The sequence below is a fragment of the Akebia trifoliata genome, chromosome 7 (assembly GCF_017979445.1).
Source record: "Akebia trifoliata isolate Shusen 1 chromosome 7, ASM1797944v1, whole genome shotgun sequence".
Lineage (NCBI taxonomy): Eukaryota > Viridiplantae > Streptophyta > Magnoliopsida > Ranunculales > Lardizabalaceae > Akebia > Akebia trifoliata.
The window spans coordinates 11,723,352-11,743,285 of NC_141381.1; the positions used below are offsets into that span (position 1 = coordinate 11,723,352).

General features: G+C 36.2%; 1 protein-coding gene across 1 annotated transcript; it reads right to left on the reverse strand.

Moving 5' to 3' along the window:
- Positions 1-14,378: 14,378 nt before the first annotated feature.
- LOC147398225 (Reticulon family protein) lies at positions 14,379-18,128 on the reverse strand. Its single transcript, XM_086447391.1, has 5 exons — positions 17,982-18,128; positions 16,889-17,072; positions 15,956-16,091; positions 15,607-15,676; positions 14,379-14,967 (listed from the first exon to the last, which is right to left on the reverse strand). Exons 1-5 carry the CDS (start codon positions 18,082-18,084, stop codon positions 14,798-14,800), a joined length of 663 nt encoding a protein of 220 aa, XP_086303517.1. The 5' UTR covers positions 18,085-18,128; the 3' UTR covers positions 14,379-14,797.
- Positions 18,129-19,934: the final 1,806 nt, after the last annotated feature.

Consider the following 19,934-nt stretch of genomic DNA (forward strand, 5'->3'; position numbering starts at 1 on the left):
TAGTTAGAAGGTTGAAACTCATTTGAGGAAATCGAATCTTTTAAATTTCTGAGTTAGAATCACTATCGCTCAAATGTCAATTTAAGTCTAAGTTTTGTCATAGAGAAATAAGGGTTGGGACTCTATACCAAGCAGTACTTCCAATTAATTGACAAAAAAAAAAGACTTGTGCTTTTCAATATAAGTTTTGATTTTGACTATTTTTACTTCAAAGTTATTTTCAAATTTTGTGGGTATATTTTCTTCAAACCCTCACAAGTCAAACTCGTCCACTAGGGGTAACCTAGAGGTTTAAGGGCTTGCTGCATTAGCTAAATGCAGCCGAGGTGCCTGCGAAAGTGGCAGTTTTATTTTCTAGGGACTAGAAAAAGGTAAGTTTGGGGGTGTGATGAGTGTTTCCAAACACTCAATTATGCACATATTTTTCGGATATTTATCTTGACTTTTGTACCTATTTATCTATATTAAGATAATAATCAAGATAAGCCTCAAATCACCACGTTGCATGTTAATTAGGCTTAATTATATATAAATAAATTCATTTACTAGATAAATCTAATTACGTGTGTTTCTTGTGCAGAAAATCAACAAATTGGAATCAAAATCTCAAGATAAAAGCATTTGGGCTCACTTTGGAATGCCATAATCCTTTGGAATGCCTTAATCCTTAACTCATATTCTCCTCTTTTGTCTTTTTGTGCAAAAAAAAGTAGAGGCTACTTTTAGATTCTTCTATACACATTTTCTCTATAAATAAAGCCTTCATTTCTAGAGAAAGGGTCCCATCTTGGTTCTCTTATCCAAGACTCCTTTAATCTAAGGCTCTTAGCCTATTCTCTTATTTTTTGTATTTTTATTTTCTAGTTATTTTCTTTTGGTTAAATAGTCTTGTAAGAAGTAGAAGAAGAAGAAGTTATAATTTTCTCCATGAAATGAAGAAAAGTTCTTTCATCTCTTATCTTCCCTCTCTTGCAATGACATTAGGCTAAGTTCCCCTCCATTGGAGAGTAGAAAAGCCTAGAGCAAGTTCTTGTGTTATTTCTAATTTTATGCCTTTCTTTTATTTAAAATGCTTATGAATTCTCTTTAAGTTTCTTGCACCTTTTATTCTTAATATAGATACTTTATGCTTAGATTAGATCAAGATAAAGTATGCTTAAATTAGATAATTTGTAGTAAGAAATTTTCAAAGAATTCTACTTTGTTTTTGTTCCCTTAGTTCATTTTATTTGTAAAATTTTCTGATCTAAGGAGCTAACACCAAGTCCTTATGATTGAGTTATAAAAATGCTAGAGACTAGGAATTGCTCATTAACATGTTTGAGGTAGATCCACCTCCAATGGTGTTTTAATTCATAAGTTTACTTGCTTTTAATTTCATTTACTTTAGTTTATTTTCTAGCAATTTTACATCTTCTTATAAGTTTAAAAATACAAAGAAAAATAGTTTTAATTCCTTTTAGTTAATTTAGATTTTATCTTCTTAGCTTAGCTCTATTCCTCCTTTCTCTTGGGTTCGATCCCCTACTTGCCCCACAAGTATGGTAAAAGTAAGATTATTATTAACTCCGGTAAGAAGAACAACGATCATCTCATCATTCCGCTGCTTTTTTAACTTGAGCGTTGGAGTGACTTTGGCAAGTACCACACCGCCGTGAAGAGGGATGCTCGGAACGAATTTGGATGAATGTGACAAAGTCCATCAAAACTGTTGATCGGTTTCTGATCGCACAGAACTAGTATTGTATATGGAATCACCAATAATAAATTGATTTCAGTTGAAACAATGGTGAGATCTACAAGAACTAACAAAGTCAATGTACCCCCACCAGTGGCACCAACTACAGATGTCCAATTCATGATGATGCTAAATGCCATGAGGAAGCAACATGAGGAAATGCAGAAGAAGATGGTCGACTTGGTTGAGCAAAATCGTAACTTGAGTTAGCATCTCAATAAGTAGCAGCTAGCGAGACAAGATATCCCACCAAGGGATCCTCAGTCCTCTGGTGAGAATGACTGTGTGATGAGCAAGGAAGGAAGAACACCATTGTCGACCCTTATGGGAGAATGTGAGACGGAGATTGCTACTACAATCACTCGAACTGAGCCTGTAATAGGCTTGACTAGAGAAGAAGTCAGAGAGATGATAAAAAAAAAGAAAAAGATAATGAAGAATGTTGATTTAGGCACAACAGCAGTGGAAGCTGTAAAAAGGATTTAGAAGTTTTCCTTTACGGTAGAAATCCTGGAGGAGGAAATCCCGAAGAAGTTCATGTTACCACGTTTTACTCCTTACTTGAGAATAAAGGACCCGATGGAGCATTTATTCCATTTCCAACAAATGTTTATGTTGTGGGAAGAGAAGGAAGGGCTGATATGCAGATTGTTCCCTTTGAGTTTGCAGGGGAACATGCTAACGTGGGTCCACAAGTTGTCATGTGGGTCCATAACTTCTTTTGAAGAGTTTTGCACAATCTTTGTAACCCGTTACATTGGCAATAAAAAAATGATAGAGATATCAATGCACTGTTTAACATAAGGATGCAGTCTGGGGAGAGCCTTAGAAAGTTTACAAGGTGATTCAAGGAAGAGGCGATGTCCTTAGAAAGTTACAATGAAAGAACGTGAAAAAGAGATAAAAAACACTAAGCGAATTGTTCGAGATAGTAAGAAATACATTTACTTGGAGGACGATCCCTAGAATTTCTCTAGAAAGATCAAGGTGATACATAATGTGAAGAAGCCTAGTAAGTAGCACCAACCACAATACTAGAGTAGGAAAATGCCACTTGAGTAAGATGGAGAGTAGAGAACAGGAGGGACGTATTTTTCTATGCCTCCTAATGAGATTTTGCTATGCATTACAAATGAATCTTATTTTGAGTGGCCATTGCCCCTTCCTCGAGATCAAATCGAGATAAGAGGTATTGTGAGTATCACAATGTGCAGGCGTACATCATTAATATATGTCAAGCCTTGAGAAGATTCTTGTAACAGTTGGCAGAGTAGGGCAGGTTGAGAGTTTTTCCTAGGAAGTAGAGAGAGGATCCACCTCGGGACGGGAACCACAAGCTTGATCATCAAGCTACTAAAGGGCAGGATGGGAGGGCAGCGGTAATACATGTTGTCCTCAGACAAAAAAGTAGAAGAGTAGGACTGATGAAATAATTAAAAGATGCAGGTAGAGCATGTAACTCATGTCTATACAACAAACAGTAAACCCATAGAGTAGACAAAGCTTTATGGTGAACAGATTGTGGTGTTCACGGAGAAGGATTTGGAGGGGGTAGTGAGACCCCATTATGACGTACTTGTGGTAACTTTGTGGGTAGGCACCTTTACTCTCCTGAGGGTGCTGATCAATATCGACAACTTTGTTGACATTTTGTACGCTTTAACCTTTCTAAAGATGGGCCTCAGCAGGAACGTGCTCACTCCTGTAAGTGTACCATTAATTGGGTTTGATGGGAGGACCAATTTGCCCTGGGGGAAGATATATTGCCTGTATAGGCAAGGCTGATAACCTTGATGACTAAGTTTATAGTGGTTGAGGCGAGTTTACCATACAATGCCATTTTGGGAAGATGGTGGACGCACAAGATGAGTGCAGTTCTTTCTATGTGCTATCAGGTCTTATAATTCCCAATGCCACAAGGGATGTGGGATATGCGAGGCGATCAAGTGGTAGTCCAAGAGTGTACCTTGTCCAACAATAGCAATTACAATGGGGGGGGACAAGCTTGGTGAACCCCCATGCCTAGAAGGCATCTAGATGGTAGATGTGGGAGAAAATAGGCAGATCAAAGTGGGATCAGAGCTGGCATTAGATGAATTGAAAAAATTGATTGATTGCTTGAGGAGAAATCGAGTCGTCTTTGCCTGGTCCATAGAAAAGATGCCAGGAATCAGTCTAAAGGTGATCTGTCACCACTTAAATGTTGAGTCAACCTTTAAACTGGTCAATTAGAAATCAAGGAGGCTAGCACCATGATTCAAAGAAGCGATGAACGAAGAGGTAAGCATGCTAATTAAGGCTGGATTCATTAGGGAAGTGTAATTTCTTGACTGGGTAACAAACATTGTGGTAGTGCCTAAGAAAAATGAAAATGTTAAAATTTGCATAGACTTCATGAACCTGAATAAGGCATGCCCTAAGGATAATTTTCCTATGCCAAGGATACATTAGCTAGTGGATGTGACTTTAGGCCATGAGAGGTTATCCTTTATGGATGGCTATTCTACTTACAAGTAGATACAACTTAACCCGACAGATCAAAAAAAGACATCCTTCATCACCGAACATGGACTCTATTGCTATAGAGTTATGCTTTTCAGATTAAAGAATGCGGAGGCTACTTATTAGAGGCTAGTAACAAAGCTTTCCAGGGACCTATTAGGCAGAATAGCAGAAGTGTATATAGATGATTTATTGGTAAAGAGCAAAAGAAAAGAAGATCACGTGGCTTATCTAGAAGACGTATTTTCTCGCGTAAGAAAAGTGGGGATGAAGCTTAACCTGGAGAAGTGCACTTTCGCATTGACTTCGGAGAAGTTCTTAGGCTACCTGGTCACTAAGAGAGGGATAAAAGCTAAACTAGACTAAATAAAAACATTATTAGAAATGCCCTCCCTGAGAACCCATAAACAAATCTAGAAGCTAGTAGGAAGAGTAGCTACCCTAAATCGTTTCATCTCCAAGTCTTCTGATAAGTGCAGACCCTTGTATCAGCTACTGCGTAAAAATTCCAAGTTTAAGTGGATAGAAGAGTGTGAGCAATTCTCATAATTGAAGAAATACCTTGGTAGACCACCTATACTTTTCAAGCCAGAAGTAGGAGAGGAGTTAGGATTGTACTTAGTCATTTCAGAACATGTACTCAGCTCAGTCTTGGTCAGGACTGGAGTAGCAGTAAAGCAGCCTATTTATTTCCTGAGCAATACCTTTACTGATGCAGAAACATGTTACTCAGGGCTCGAGAAAGTGGGGTTAGCCCTAGTCTATACTGCGCTATGCTTAAGGTCGTACTTCCAAGTGCATCGAGTGCAGGTCATTATAGAATTTCCCCTAAAGTCTGTATTAGGGAAGACATGAGGGTCGGGTAGAATGGTGAAGTGGGCTATGCAGCTAGCATAGTTTGCGCTCGAATACAAGCCTAGAGTCTCATTGAAAGGCCAAGTAGTAACTGACTTCCTAGTGGAAGAAAAAATGAATTTACTAGTAGATGAGTTGGAGCATGTGGACAATTAGCAAGAATTACACAGTAGCCCGAGACAGAAAGTCTATGTGGATAGATTGTCAAATTTCGAAGGGCCAAGAATTGGAGTGGTGTTAATAACTCTAAAAGGGTCCAAGATATAGATAATAATTAAGCTGGGATTTAGAGCGTCGAATAATGAAGCAAAATATGAAGCGATGCTACTCGGCCTCAATTTTTAGTAGGGCTGGGGTTAACGAAGGCAACAATCTATAGTGACTCGCGGTTAGTCATTAATTACGTCAGTAGAACATTCAAGGCACGAGATCCCAAGATGTAGCTTTACTTGAAGGAAATCAGGTCTACTATTATTCAAGCAGGAGAGATCAAAGTAGAGCAAATACCTCGAACAGACAACAAGCATGCAATTGATCTAGCCTACATTGCCTCGATGCTAGCTGGGTAAGACAAGATAGAATTACTGTTGGGCTACCAGGAACATCTCGTGATAGACGAACCAGAGTTGGTCAGTGTGATAGCAGTCATAAGGCCAATCCTAGCCTTCCTGCAACAAGGAGAGCTGGCCAGCAATCCCAAAGGGGCTAGACAATTTAAGAATAAGGCAGAGAGGTACATTATCTTAGATGGGGTTTTGTACAAGAAGTTTGTTGGAGGGCCACTTCTGCGTTGCCTAGCTCCAGAAGAGGAAAAAAAGGTATTGAGTAAGATCCATGAATGGGATTGTGAAAACCATTCAAAGACACGATATTTGGCCCATAAAGTATTGTCTTAAGGGTATTTTTGGCCTTATTTGCAGAAGGATACGACATTGCATGTTAAGCACTGCGACAGTTGCTAGAGACACACAAAAAAAATTTGGTAGCCAGTAGTTTAGCTCAATTCTCTTGTTAGTCTGTGGCCATTTGCACAATGGGGGATCGATTTGGTAGGCCCGCTACCTAGGACACCAGGTAATTTTACCTTTTTACTAGTAGCCACAGATTATTTCACCAAGTGGGCAAAAACACTCCCCCTAACTAGAATACATCAGCAAGAAGTCTAGAAATTCCTGTGGAAAAACATTATTTACAGATTTGGTCTACCGCACATCATAGTTTTCGACAACGGAAGGCAGTTTGCAAGAGAACAAATTAAAATTTTTTGCAGCAAGCATGGAATAACGTAGTTATTTTCCACGCCGCAGTATCCACGGGGCAACAGGTAGGCCGATGCTACTATTAAAGTATTGATAGACACTTTAAAGAAGAGGTTGGGGGAAACGAAGGGCAGATGGACAGTAATCTTGCATGAAGTCTTGTGGGCCTACTGGACAACTGCTAGAACTTCCACATGGGTGTTGCCATTTGCGATGGCTTATGGTATGGAAGCAGTGATCCTTACGAAAAATTGTTTCCCTACAGTAAGGATCAGAATAGTGTAGACTGACTAGAATAACCAACAAATAGTTGTAGAACTAGATCTGTTGGAGGAAAAACAAGATGTAACACTAATTAGACTAGAACGTTACCACAAGAAGCTACAAAGTTACTTCAACAAGAAGGTTCGTCATAGGCAGTTCAGTGAAGAAGACTTAGTGCTGCGAAGAGTATTTCAAAATATAGAAGAGTAGAATAGTGGTAAGTTGGGTGCTAACTGGGAAGGTCCCTATAAAGTAGCAACGGTAGGCCAGAAGGGAGCTTATTACTTGGTAGCGATGTCCGATCAAGAATTACCAAGACCATGGAATGTATGTAACTTAAAGAGGTATTATCAGTAAATCTGTTTCCTTATAGTTGTTACTAACTTATATGTAGGAATTAGCTCTAATGTGTGTCCTGCTTGGATCCGGATTTACGTGGGTCTTCTTTACCTTTATAGGTAGAGTAAGAAGTTAGTCAGGGTTCTACTTTGTCATGAATTATGAGAGAATTTAATTGGATCCAGTAGGGATCCGGGCCTACGTGGGTTTCTCTGCCTTAATTGGCAAGGTAAGAAGATGGTCAGGGCCCAACTCTAATACAAGTAACAAAAATACTAATGTGGATCCCTCCTGGATCCAAACCTACGTGGGTCTTCCCTACCTTCATTGCAGGGTAAGAAGCTGGTCGCGGTCTTATTCAATCATAATTTCAAGAGCACTAATTTTAGCTGATTGAAATAGCCGAATAAGAAGTTAGCTAAGAACCTACTCTGTCATGAGTTTAAGAGCAGTAAATTTAGCTGATTGGAAAAGTCGAAAGTTATAGTGGAGTTAGAGCCTTCTTCAAGGATAGTAACTCAAAGAACCGTTTTCTAAGTTCATTACAGTCATTTTGTCAAAAGGTTCCACCTAAGTAAAATTTACTTAAGGTGCAATTTGGGGGGAAAGTGTAGTAAGCAGAGTAGCAGTGCAATAAGTCGTTTAAGCAGAATAATAGTATAGTAAGTAGAGTATAATGTGCATAAGTAGCCAAAACAAAGTAGTGTAAGTAGAGCAGTAGGGCTACGAGCAGCGCAATAATTTAACTGAGGCAGTTATTATGAGCAGAATCAGACATGAAAAAGTCTGGTGATAGATTGTGCAGATACAAACATGCAATAAGATTTACATTAGAAATGGGTGAGCAAATGACTTAAGTTATTTGACCAAGGTATAATTTATGCTAAGCTAGAAAACATACTAGCAGTTTATGTACGTAGTATGAGCAACAGAAGAAGAAAGTAAAACTATTGCAGGGGGAACAACAGATTTGCGCAAACAAAATTGTTTTCTCAAATTTTTTTCTCTCATTTATAGCATAGGGAAAATACAAGTGAAAGATCCCAAAGTTGGGATGGTACAAAAATAGTAACAAAAGCAAAGAGTAGATCTTCATTCAAGAGTAGTAGGCTAGCTGACAGAAGATGAAGTCTGAGTAGCAGAGATAGAAAGGTTAGCTTCAGAAGCGAAAGGAGGAGGATCAGCCCCAGTAGTAGAACTCGGAGGGTTAGCCGCTTCATCCTAGACGACAGGTCGGAAGCTAGAACAGGGGGTAGAGTGCTGGTCTGGGCCGAAGAATCTGTTACCTGGGCAGTATTCAATTCTAAGGTAACACCAATTTCCATGAGCTCATTAGGGACTCACTACATGATAGTAATAGGGTTCCCCCTTCATCCAGTTGAAAATGAGGGATACTCCCAAGGCGTCCAGTCCAAGTTAAGTTTCTGATAGGAGAAACCAAATGAATATCATCCATGTCCTCTTCATCCTCCTCCTCATACTAAAGCTGAGCAGCTTTAAAATTTTCGTGGTAGGACTTAGTAGAAGCCTCCTCTGCCAGTTGAAAGTATTGGGCCTACATTTTCCCCAACAGTTTCCTAGTCTCAGCTTCATCTTCTTTAGCTTGAGCTGCACTAGTACACTCAACATCTACTCTCAGAGAACCAAGTTCAAGCTCTTGTTGCTGTACTTTTTTTCAGAGCTCCACTAGCTCTACATCTTTCTTTTGTACTTTCTCTTTGTAGCTGGTCAGCTCCAGTTGCAGAATACCCTGGAAATCTGTCAACTTTTTATTGGAGGCCTCCAAGGCTAGGTTTGCCTTGGAGAACTAGGTCAGATTAGCTATCCTATTTACTCTCTAAGGAAAATTGGCTAGAAGAGGCCAGCTTAGCTTAGAGCGTAGTTATTTTCTCTTCATGCTCCCTGGCTAGGGCAGCCGCCTGGTTTTCAGCCTCATGCCATTTTAGGAAGGCTAGAGTTCCGTAGACATAAGCCTGTAGGGTAGAGAAAGAGCATTCGAGTAAGGAGAACAAACAGAATAGATAACATGACAGGAAGGGTGAATAATTACCTAATGAAAGCCATGGGAAAATCGACCAAAGTCCAGGTCAACATTATCCCGGTCAACAACATCCCAGTCCTTAGGAGAAATAGATTGGGAGAGTAGAGTAGTAGAGGCAACATGATCCTTTACCCCGTAGCTCTTATTGTAAATGTTGCAGGGGGACAAAAAGACGTTACTCTTGTTCCCATCTTAGTGGAAGGCCCCGTGACCCATCCAGACATGAGCAGTTGTTTCTAGAGGAGTCTTGCCAATTCTAGGACCTAGAATCCTCTGAAAGAGTAGAACTCCTCAAACTTTTATTGACCAGCCAGTGCCTTTTCCACGACTGTAGGTTAGGTGTAGGGCTGCTCTCCCTATTGCTGGCAAAATTCTACCCCTACTTCAGTCTAAATCTCCTCGGGAAGCTTGGTAGAAACAACAACGGCCACAGTAGTAGCATCGGTAGTAATCGTAGCAGGAATAGAGGTAAAGGTAGAAGTAGGAATAGCCAGTTCCCTTGGCATTGCAGCCAGTTGACCAACCTCTCTAGAAAGAGAGGAGCTTCGAGAAGTCTGACTCCTATTTTTCTTTTGCCTTTTGGTTGGGACAATAGGAGGAGCAGCCTTGATGGCAGGGGAACATGAGAGCATAAATTTTGAGAGGTTGATGTTCATAATGTCAGAAGACCTTGGCAAAATCTCAGAAGAGGGAGGGTGAAAAGTAGAATAGATCAAACATTTTAGACCCTTCCCGTCCTAGGAAAAGGAAGCCAGATTATATAATTCCTCTCATTGTGGAGGAAGTCGAAGGGGAACAATGACAAGGAGAAATGGATCAAGATCCCCCATGGTCTACTCAGCCTGACCATAGGAAGCTCATCGTGCAGGTGGCCGTGGCATGTCAGTAAGGAGGTCTTCTACCACCACCCCTTTTGCAGCCTTGGTTTGGAGGTCCACTGCCATGAGCCTCCAATCTTTAGATACTTTACGTTGTTCTTTCCTAGCATCTGTAACAACAAAGGTAGAAGAATTTGTGAAAAGAATGAGGTAACTGTAAAAAATAGAACAAACTGTAAGCATAGTAAAATAGCGAGACACAGCCAACAATTTCAAGTTAGTATTACCCTGAAAAATCTTAGGGACCCTGAATCCCTTATGAGAAGCACTAGGGGCAAACTCCTAGTCCCTAGAGATGAAGAAAGGGTCTCTATGCCACCTCTTATCAGAGCTGGGGAGAGAAGGAACTAGTGCCACTGCTGCACTCGTGGAGGAAGGCTAGTATCCCGGGCGTTGGAGAATGGCCTTCAGATTGTAACTGGAGAAGAAGTTGTTAGGGGATATACCCATCTTCTCCACAACTTCTACCAGACGGTAGAAGTTTCCAGACATTTGGCTTGAGGCTTGGTTTAATTTTCTCAATACCTCTTTAAGAAAGAGAGAGAGAAAGGGAAATTGAGGCCAGCCTTAATTTTGCCAGCATAGATCAAGAATTCTCCCTGGCAGCATTTGCTAGGGGCGTCGGAGTCTTCACTGACTTGAATATGCACAGAAGCGGGAATATAGAGACTCCGCCGAAGTTGGAATGTAGTAACCATTGAGAAAGTAAATATGCAAAAAAATGAGAAGGCAAGGAACTAAGATTACCTCAGTTTGATAGAGATAACCGTAGCAGCAAAGTAGAGAGAAAGAGATAGAGGTTTTTTGTGGAAGAAAAAGAGACAAGAGACAGAGTTTTAGCATAGTTAGAAAAGAAACAAACACAAAGTTCCCTATTTATAAGCATAGGAATAAGAACATGTACGATTGAGAGGACAACTTGAGTCCAGTTTAAGCATCATAAAGTGGGGGTAGTACAGAAGATAGTGGGACACGAGAACAGACATAGAGTAAGAGTGATCCATCTTAGCTGTCAAAAGAGATTTGAAGCGACATTGCATTGAATGCGTCGAATCGAAAATCGCAGACGCAATTATGAGAATCGAAGCAACCAATAAAATAACAAAAACATGTCTTGAGGAGGTGGAGAGACTCTATGCCTCCTCGAGAGGGGGTATTTATAGAGATAAATAATTGCCCATTAATATAGGCCGTACATGTGTCCAAGCCTGTTAAGGGTTACCAAGCGTAGATCAGTATACGGGCATTGCTCTTCAAGCAGGACAGGTCAGAGTAGAGACCTTCCTAGCTTGGCAAGAATGACAACACAACACTAAGTGACACCAAGTCAGCCAAGTAGGGCAGGATTGATCATAGAATAATTGTAAGCCTAATATGCACACGTCAATCCCAGAGATCTCGGAGGAGATCACTGCAACACAGTACGATCAATCCAAAAAATCCTTGTTAGGTAACACAGTAAGCACTATTGAAAGGGATCTTTTGCAGGGGCAGAGATCAGAGTCTAGCCAGTTATCTTATAGACTATTCCTCTATGTTTTTAACTTGAGCGTCGAAGTGACTTTGGCAGGTACCATGCCGCCACAAGAAGGGAGGTGCTTGGAACGACTTCGGATCGGTACGAAAGAGTTCATTAGAGCCGTTTATCGAATTCTGACCGCATAGTGGCCATTTTTAAATATTTAGTTACAAAAAATATTGCAACTAAATATCAAATTTCTTGTAGTGTTTATTGTGGATTGGCAATTTTAATGCCTTCAATAAATTTGAAGCAGATTGCTGGTTTGGTGGTTGGGGTGCATAAACCTTAATCCATGGCAATATCATGGCTAATAGATATATTAGTAGTAAGTTACTGTACATGAACTTAGTTACGTTACCAAAACTTGGTATATAAAAAAAGAAAGCCTTGGAAATATCATGCCCTTAGTTGCGTTGGAATTTTACTTAAATACCTTTCTAATTGTCGTAGCTTTCACATAATCATATTAGAATAGCTTTGCTAGTATCATTACCCTTACCTGAAGGTTAGAAATATACTGTATTTGTTTGACCCCTTCTATTGTCGTCACTGTTAATACGAAAAAGCGCCTCGGTTGCCGACCCCACATAAAAGTAATTTACCTTATTTTTACTTTCATGTGTTAAAGTATCTACTGGGTTCTAGAAGATTGACGTCTCCACGTCCAATGTGAAGATTACCTCATTGAAATTTTGGATTCTTCTTGATTGATTCGAATGTGAGATCTTGATTCATTGATATAATTTGCTGATCTTCCTCTTCCAATCACAAAATTTGATCAATAATTAATGATTCACATTCCAATAAAGTCAATCGAAAACCCAAAACTTGTGATGGGTTGATCTTGGGGATAGTTCCCAATTCTTAGTTAACATCATGATCGTTAAATACGGTTCTCTGATCATTTCTCACTCACGACACAAATTAATATAGGTAAAATATTAGATGCTGTTGATTTTTCAGGACTAACTTCTAACAATCAATTTTTAGTGTTCTTAATGCACACGAATGATAAAAAATCATACAGAAAATAATATAAAAAAAGAGAAAAGATAAAACAAAAGAATTGTTTATGGTGTTTGTCCCAAAATCGGACTACGACCCCGAACTCCGAAGACCCAATCCACTATTTTAGAAACCATTACAAGATCTACAAAACCTAGCCTCCTCTACTTTTTTCCTCTTCCGCTTTTTACCTAGAAGCTTTCTTTATATAGCTATAAAAACTAAACCCTAAAAAAGGAAAGACAAGCCATTCATGATTCTCTACTAAATCTATTCTTATCTAGAAATATATATTTCCTAGTCAATTAGGAGATTTCTATTTCTAGATAAAATTACAAATAAAATCTAATTCAAAATATACCAATCAATGCCTCGAGATACCCAGTTAATCTTTCATGTAACCAGTATTCGCCTTATTTACGCCACGTGTCATGTACTAGTTTTTAACCACACAATTATAATCTTAACTTTATATTTGTTCTATGCTATTTTAGAATTATAATTAAATGTTTAAGAAATATATGTATAAGTATCCAAGGTCTTGTTCTTTTGAGCTTTAGGAGCCAGTTTTTTTTGTTTTTGAGCCAAAAAAGTCAGATAAATGATGTTCGTTTAGACTTTCTTAGCTCTTGCGAATTTCAATTGAAGCCCAAAAGTAACTCCGAAAATAAGTTGCCCAAGAGAGATTTCTTTAAATGACTTTTGTGGGAAGCCAAAAACGTAAAACGGTTCAAATGTAGTTACCAAAATATCCTTTATCTTTAATCAATTTTCCAACCAAACTTAACCTTAAAAAATAAAATAAAATAACTAAAATATCCTTCATCTTCCAAAATACCCTTAATCTTTAATCAAAATTTCAACCAAACTTAATCTTTAAAAACAAAAGAGAATTATCAAAATACCCCTCATCTTTAATCAAATTTTCAACAAAACTTAACCTTAAAAAATAAAAGAGAATTATCAAAATACCCTTCATCTTTACCAATTATCAAAGTACCCTTCATCTTTAATTAAATTTTCAACCAAACTTAACCTTAAAAAACAAAAAGGAATTATCAAAATACCCTTCATCTTTACCAAAATACTTCATCATCCAAAATACCCTTCATTTTGATCAAAATACCATTTATTTTTAATCAAATTTTCAACTAACTTAACCTTAAAAAATAAAAAGGAATTACCAAAATATCTTTCATCTTTAATCAAATTTCCAACCAAACTTAACCTTAAAAATAAAAGAGAATTATCAAATACCTTCCATCTTTAATCAAATTTTTAATTAAACTTAACCGTAAAAATAAAAGGAAATTATCAAAATACCCTTCATCTTTAATCAAATTTCTAATCAAACTTATCCTTAAAAAATAAAATGAAATTACTAAAATACCTTTCATTTTTACTATCAAGATCAAAAGTAATTCATCATCACTATTTTATTATCAAAACACCCTTCATCTTTATGTGGATGTTGCATTGTGTATTATGCAGGTATTTTCTTTATCATATGTTCATTTTTAAGAAGAGATGCTGTCGAAATTTCGATAGAATTATAAAATTTATAACTTTATTTAAATTGAAAATAATTATTTTTATAATTTTTTAATATAAATTTATTATATTTATAAATATATTTAGTATAATTTTATATTTATTAAGGTATTCTACTCATTTTTATGCATTCTAAGTGCATTACCAATATTAAGGGTATTTTGGTCATTTTACCAAAATTCAGTAATAAAAAACTATCAAATGAACATCAATTTCTGACTTATGTGCTCTATAATGAACAAGCTTTGTTGGATGTGACTTTTCAGGTTTTGAGTTTTTTGCTACTTTTAGAAGTCAAATTCTAGAGCTGGAGCTGACTTCTGTAAAGAACAGACTCAAGTGTTCTTGATTATTAATAAACCATCTCTTACAACTAGAGAATAACGAACCATTTTTGAGAATAACTTCACAAGAAAGAAATAGATGAATACAACTAAAAAATAATTTATTTGAAACAAATGTACCACAGAGAACATCATGAGGCTTTTCTACATTGTGGAGTACTATACAATGACAAATCACCAAGGAATATAGGTTCCATATTCATCAGTCTTGCAGTTTCCTAGGGATCATCAATTTCCATGAGGAATCCCTTAGCGAATATCTTTACCCATCTCAGCTGTTCGCTCATGCTCTTAAACAAATTAAAGCTGCAATAATTCTTTTCCACCATGTTTACATGATTGAAGATGTGTTTATTATGATATCAATCTTTACATGAAAATTATAAATCTCTTTTTCTTTTCTTATCCATTTTTTTTTCTAAATTGAATTATGAATGAAAGAATAACGAGAGTGATCCAATCATCCATATAGATGAACTAACAAATTGCATCTCCTAATTCATTTATACTTCTTATCCTTCACTGGTCCTCTTGGAATTTTGTTTAGAACCTTTGAATCAAATTTCCTATAAAATTTCTTTAGATCTCGATTCGCAATGGTAGCCACATTATCCACCTGATCCTCATACCGTTGATACAAAGCTGGAAGAGTGTGCACGCAGAGAAAACCTTCATGGGGACACATTAAACAACAAAATCAATCTATCCTATCCTAGGATAAAACCATGAAGGCGATAAAACATAAAATCACACAAAAATAGCAACTTTTACATAGTTCAGAAGTGCTTACATCCTTGGACGAGGTAAGAGTGATTCACAAGTTATGATTAAAAAACAAAGTGGAAAAATGGAAACGGGAAGAACTTTTTGTCCAATCATGTAATGTGAGGCGATTTTGAAATATTTCGTACCCAAATCAATTGATCGGTCTATTTAAAAACTTTTGTAGTGAATTTACTATTACAGTCTTTTTGTTTTAAAATAGGGTAAATTACCATTTCATGAGCTGAATGTGATAAAATTCCGATTCCGGCTAACTATTCATTTAATTTCCAACGTTCGTGCTCCGTTTGGGTAATTAGCTGTAAAAAAAATTATTCTTACGAAATAGTAAATTTTTCCTCGCTTTAATTTTTGAAAACTGTGAAAAAAACTAACTCCTGTAGTAATTAAATTGTCCTTATTAACATGCATCATACCAAAAGCGGGTATAAATCAATCATCAACTAGAATCAATATATCTACAACAGCAGGCATTATAACTTAAAAGGAAGAGTATGGGAAGAAGCCAATGAGATGAGATTATACCGAGATAGAGAAGATTTAGAAAGCTGAAATAGGTTCCGATTACCGATAATATCCACAGGAAGACGATTATCTGAAAAAAAAAATATAAATATATATAAGTAAAAATGTTATCAAGGTTAAAATCAGGCCTCAAGGTAATTTCTTGGTCATGAGGAAATTGAGCTTGTCTGAATCGAGAGATTTGAAACTTTCCAACGCAAAAAAATATTCTATATTTTGATCTAAATCACAATCAGAATGTCTTGACTGAAACATTACGTAATGGTATGGAACTTTAAATAATTATATATGTTATTGAACTTATGAGTGCAATTAGAGTAAAATGAAAGAGAAAGTAGAATTCATTTACCAAAATGAAGAGTGTTAAGTCTTCCCCGATTGCGATGCCATAAATAATGGGAAAGAATTGTTGAAATTTCTTGTGAAAGGCTAAAGCAGCGTCCATAAATAGGTCTTCCGATAATTTGAATTTAGAGGGATGATTCCTGAAGACAATATCATATAATGAATGCAACTAAGATCGAATCAGTTAAAACTTACTCATATTCACAACCAAAGCATTAACAACTATAAAGAATGAAGTTTTCATCACTGTACAATCAGATACAAATTGATGGTAAAAGAAATTAGAATTACAAGATCTCCTCCTTCAAATATTGTTCTTCTAAATGAGGGATATAAAATCTATACTTTATTGCTACCATTAGCATCACCTCATTCAATTTGGTTGAGTTTTTAAGAAGTTCAGCATTCAGAAATTCAGACAGAATGCGGTGATCGATCACTTGTAAACAAGCCATCTATAGCTCATGTAAGCTTTAAAATCATGATTGGTTGGGTTCGAGTGATGATTGTGAACACATACAAATCCAATGCTTGGGATTTATGGGCATCCCCATTTTATATATCCCATTGATACTTATCTCAAAGATAAATTTCAATTATTGGATTTTGTACTGTCACGGTTGAGATCATTTTCAGCACAGACCTGTAGATTTCATGGCCTAGATCAGATTTAGAAAAAAATAGTTGAATTTTATATTTTGGAATGATAAATACTTAAAATGGATGCCACTGGACTCTAAAATTTCAAATCAAATCAATCCAATTGTAAAAAGAAAGCATCTTTTTTAAGAAAAAATTCAAAGTTCTCTAAATTTTGTGATGTACATCGCTGTGGTATCCAATCAAAGTTCTCTAAATTAAAGTTTTTTTTTTTATTTCCTTACAAAGTAGAGTTTTTTTCAAGAGAATATATTAGCCCGTTGATTAGAAACATTACCCAAATACTCCCATTCGAGCACCATGTGACCAAATGTAGACGACCAGCATGGATGTGATAGCGACGTGACATAGAAGTGTGAGAAAATGGTATTCGATAACCTCGAAAAGAAACCATATCAATGTAGCTCCAGCCAAAATCGCAGCTGATATGCTTTTGTTCTTCCATAACAACACTTCTGCAACTGAAAAACAATTTCATTTCATTAGAGTTGCACTAAGAACCTGGACTTATCTAGATCAAGTTGACTACAATGGTTTATTTTTTTCAAAAAATACCCAATTGTGTTGAAATCATGGTGAATCCATTGATTTTTGGCATCGTATAAAACATGACTTTTTTTTTTTTTTTATTCTTTATTTTTGTTTTATTTAATGCAAGTTTGCTTTCAATAGAAGTTACCGTATGGAATCACTTCTATAGGAATCGGGACTGTGATTAGTACTCGGAAGAGTTCGTATTATTTATTTATAATTTAATCATTAATTTAAAACCCAAGAAGCACCATAAGGGTGTATTAGTCGTTAAGCACAATTAATGAGGATGTTTTCATAAAAAAAAAAAAAAAAAAGACTTATTTTCCTTCGTGGGTGCCAACAGAAACTAGAAACCATAAGTTGGTTTGGGACAACTTTGGTTCATGTTCTGTATAGGAACCAGAAGCCAACAACTCACACCAAATTATAATTTACTACTGGCCCTTAGAAGCGCACGAAAGGCTACTTTAATTAGTAATAAAATACCCACAAATAATAATAAAAGAAGCTCATACAAACCAATTTTTTAAAAAACTGAACCGATGATTGAACCAAAGTTTATCAAATTGGAATTGGACCCTACTTTGACATAATTTATATTTATTTAAAAAATAAAAACATATATCATTTTTCCTTAAATCACCTTAATTTACTTTCATATAAAAATAAAAATGACTGAATGGGACGTTCGGTTTGGTCCAATTAAAAAAAAAAAAAAAAAAAACTGATCCAAATCATTAGAATGAGCAAACACTAGTCAGGCTATATATATATATATAGTAGGTAGTAGGTCTGAATGGTTAATCTATCCATGTAAGAAAGTCAGAATAAATTACCTTTTCCTCCCCCAAGAACCTCATGTAGAGGTCGTTGAAGAGCAAAGGGTTTTATTTGAGACCTTGGCCGTTCGTCTGAATCAGATGAGTAAAAGATCGGCATGATTCTTTCTCTCGTCAAAATCAAAAGTATAAAAGAAGGATGTTCTGCACCAAGATTATATAGGGAGAGGGGTTCTAACCTTGGTAGCTAAGAAAAGCCAAAATGAAGAAAGGAATGGCTTTAGTATGTCTTCTAAGGTTACTTCACATGCCCGCTAGATAAAAATTCGGGACATATATAGAAATATTTCGTGGAATATTTGAGATACCCCTTCTGTTTTCAAGCTGATGACAAGAACCCCTTGACCTCGGTCTTTTCTGATTGACTAATAAAAATGGCCTAAAATGCTCTTGTATGAAGGGGAAAAAAAAATATGATTTTACGTTCTTCCCAAAACCATTTATCTTCAACTAATTGGGTAAAATATTTTACCCTCGTCTCTAGCTTTAAAAGTTTACCTGCTTCATCATACAAATCTTAAGAATGCGATAGACTTTTGGGAAAGTAGAAGACCAGGGGATTTTGGCTAAAAAATCAAGAATTGTCCACAAAAATTTAAGGCTATGTTGGAAATGATGGATTGAGTACGAGAGGATAAATATATTAAAATTAAATCTTCATAGACACCGAAGACCTTGAATATACGTGAATTTTTGGGAGAAAAATCAAGAGATTTTGGATTGAGGTTGAAGACGACAATGTTTAAGTCATTTTACATTAGTCTATAGAGAAGACCAAGATCAAGAGGCTTGTCATTAGATTGAAAACATAGGGTATCTCAAATATTCATCAAAACATGGAGGGGTGTGTCTAAATCATCCTAAAACTTTACATTATTTTAGTGCTTTTCTTGGTTTCTTAGTTTTCCTTTTAGTTTTAAGATCCAGTTTTCTAGATTTGATCATCATCCACCAATTTTGCTTTTACTTGAATGATCTAACTGACTCTAACAAGTTGAAACCTCTCATACTTTTTTATTAGGCAAATTTACCAAATCGTGCACTAAAAATCAATTAATTCCCAAATGGGGAATTGGCATAAACTATAAAGGGAAGAGAAGGGTCATTTTCCATGCCAAATGGTACCTAATCTATGTGGCTATGTGTAGACACCCAATTTTTGCACTTGCCTGATTAATCAATTTGTTAACCCGATCGCGACAATTCCCAATGATGGATGATTATTCCAATGCTCTATTTTGTTATTAGATATGTTTCAGAAATTTGGATGAGGTATCTCAAACTAACAAAACTGTAGAAATCACGTTAAGTTAGAAAAATATAACCCCAAAAACATAGAAATCATCATCTTATAGATAAAAAGAAACTTTACGATAAAAAAATCACTAAAAAATGACTAAATTACCAAAATACCCTTAACATCAAAATATCTTTAGAATCCCCTTACGCTTAGAACAACCCATTTCAATATATAAAACAACAAAATGGCATTAAATAAACTATTTCACCAATTTTCACCAAATTCGACAAAATTACGAAAATGCCCTATAGACATCTTATTTTTGCATTCGCCTGATTTATCAACTCATTAACCTGATTGCAACAGTTCTTAATGATGAATGATTATTCCAATACTTTATTTAGTTATCAAATATGTTCTAACAAAACTATAGAAACCACACTACGCTAGGAAAATATAACCCAAAAAACATAGAAATCATCATCTTGTAGACAAAAATAAGCTTTACGATAAAAATCACTAAAATATAACCAAATTATCAAAATACCCCTAACCTCAAAACATCCCTTGAGCCTACATTACGCTTAGGAAAACCCTTTCAAACACGAAAAATAACAAATCGAAACCAAATAAATCATTTTGTCAATTTTCACAAAATTTGACAAAATTATGAAAATGCCCCTCACAAAGTTCACAACCATTTCGCACAA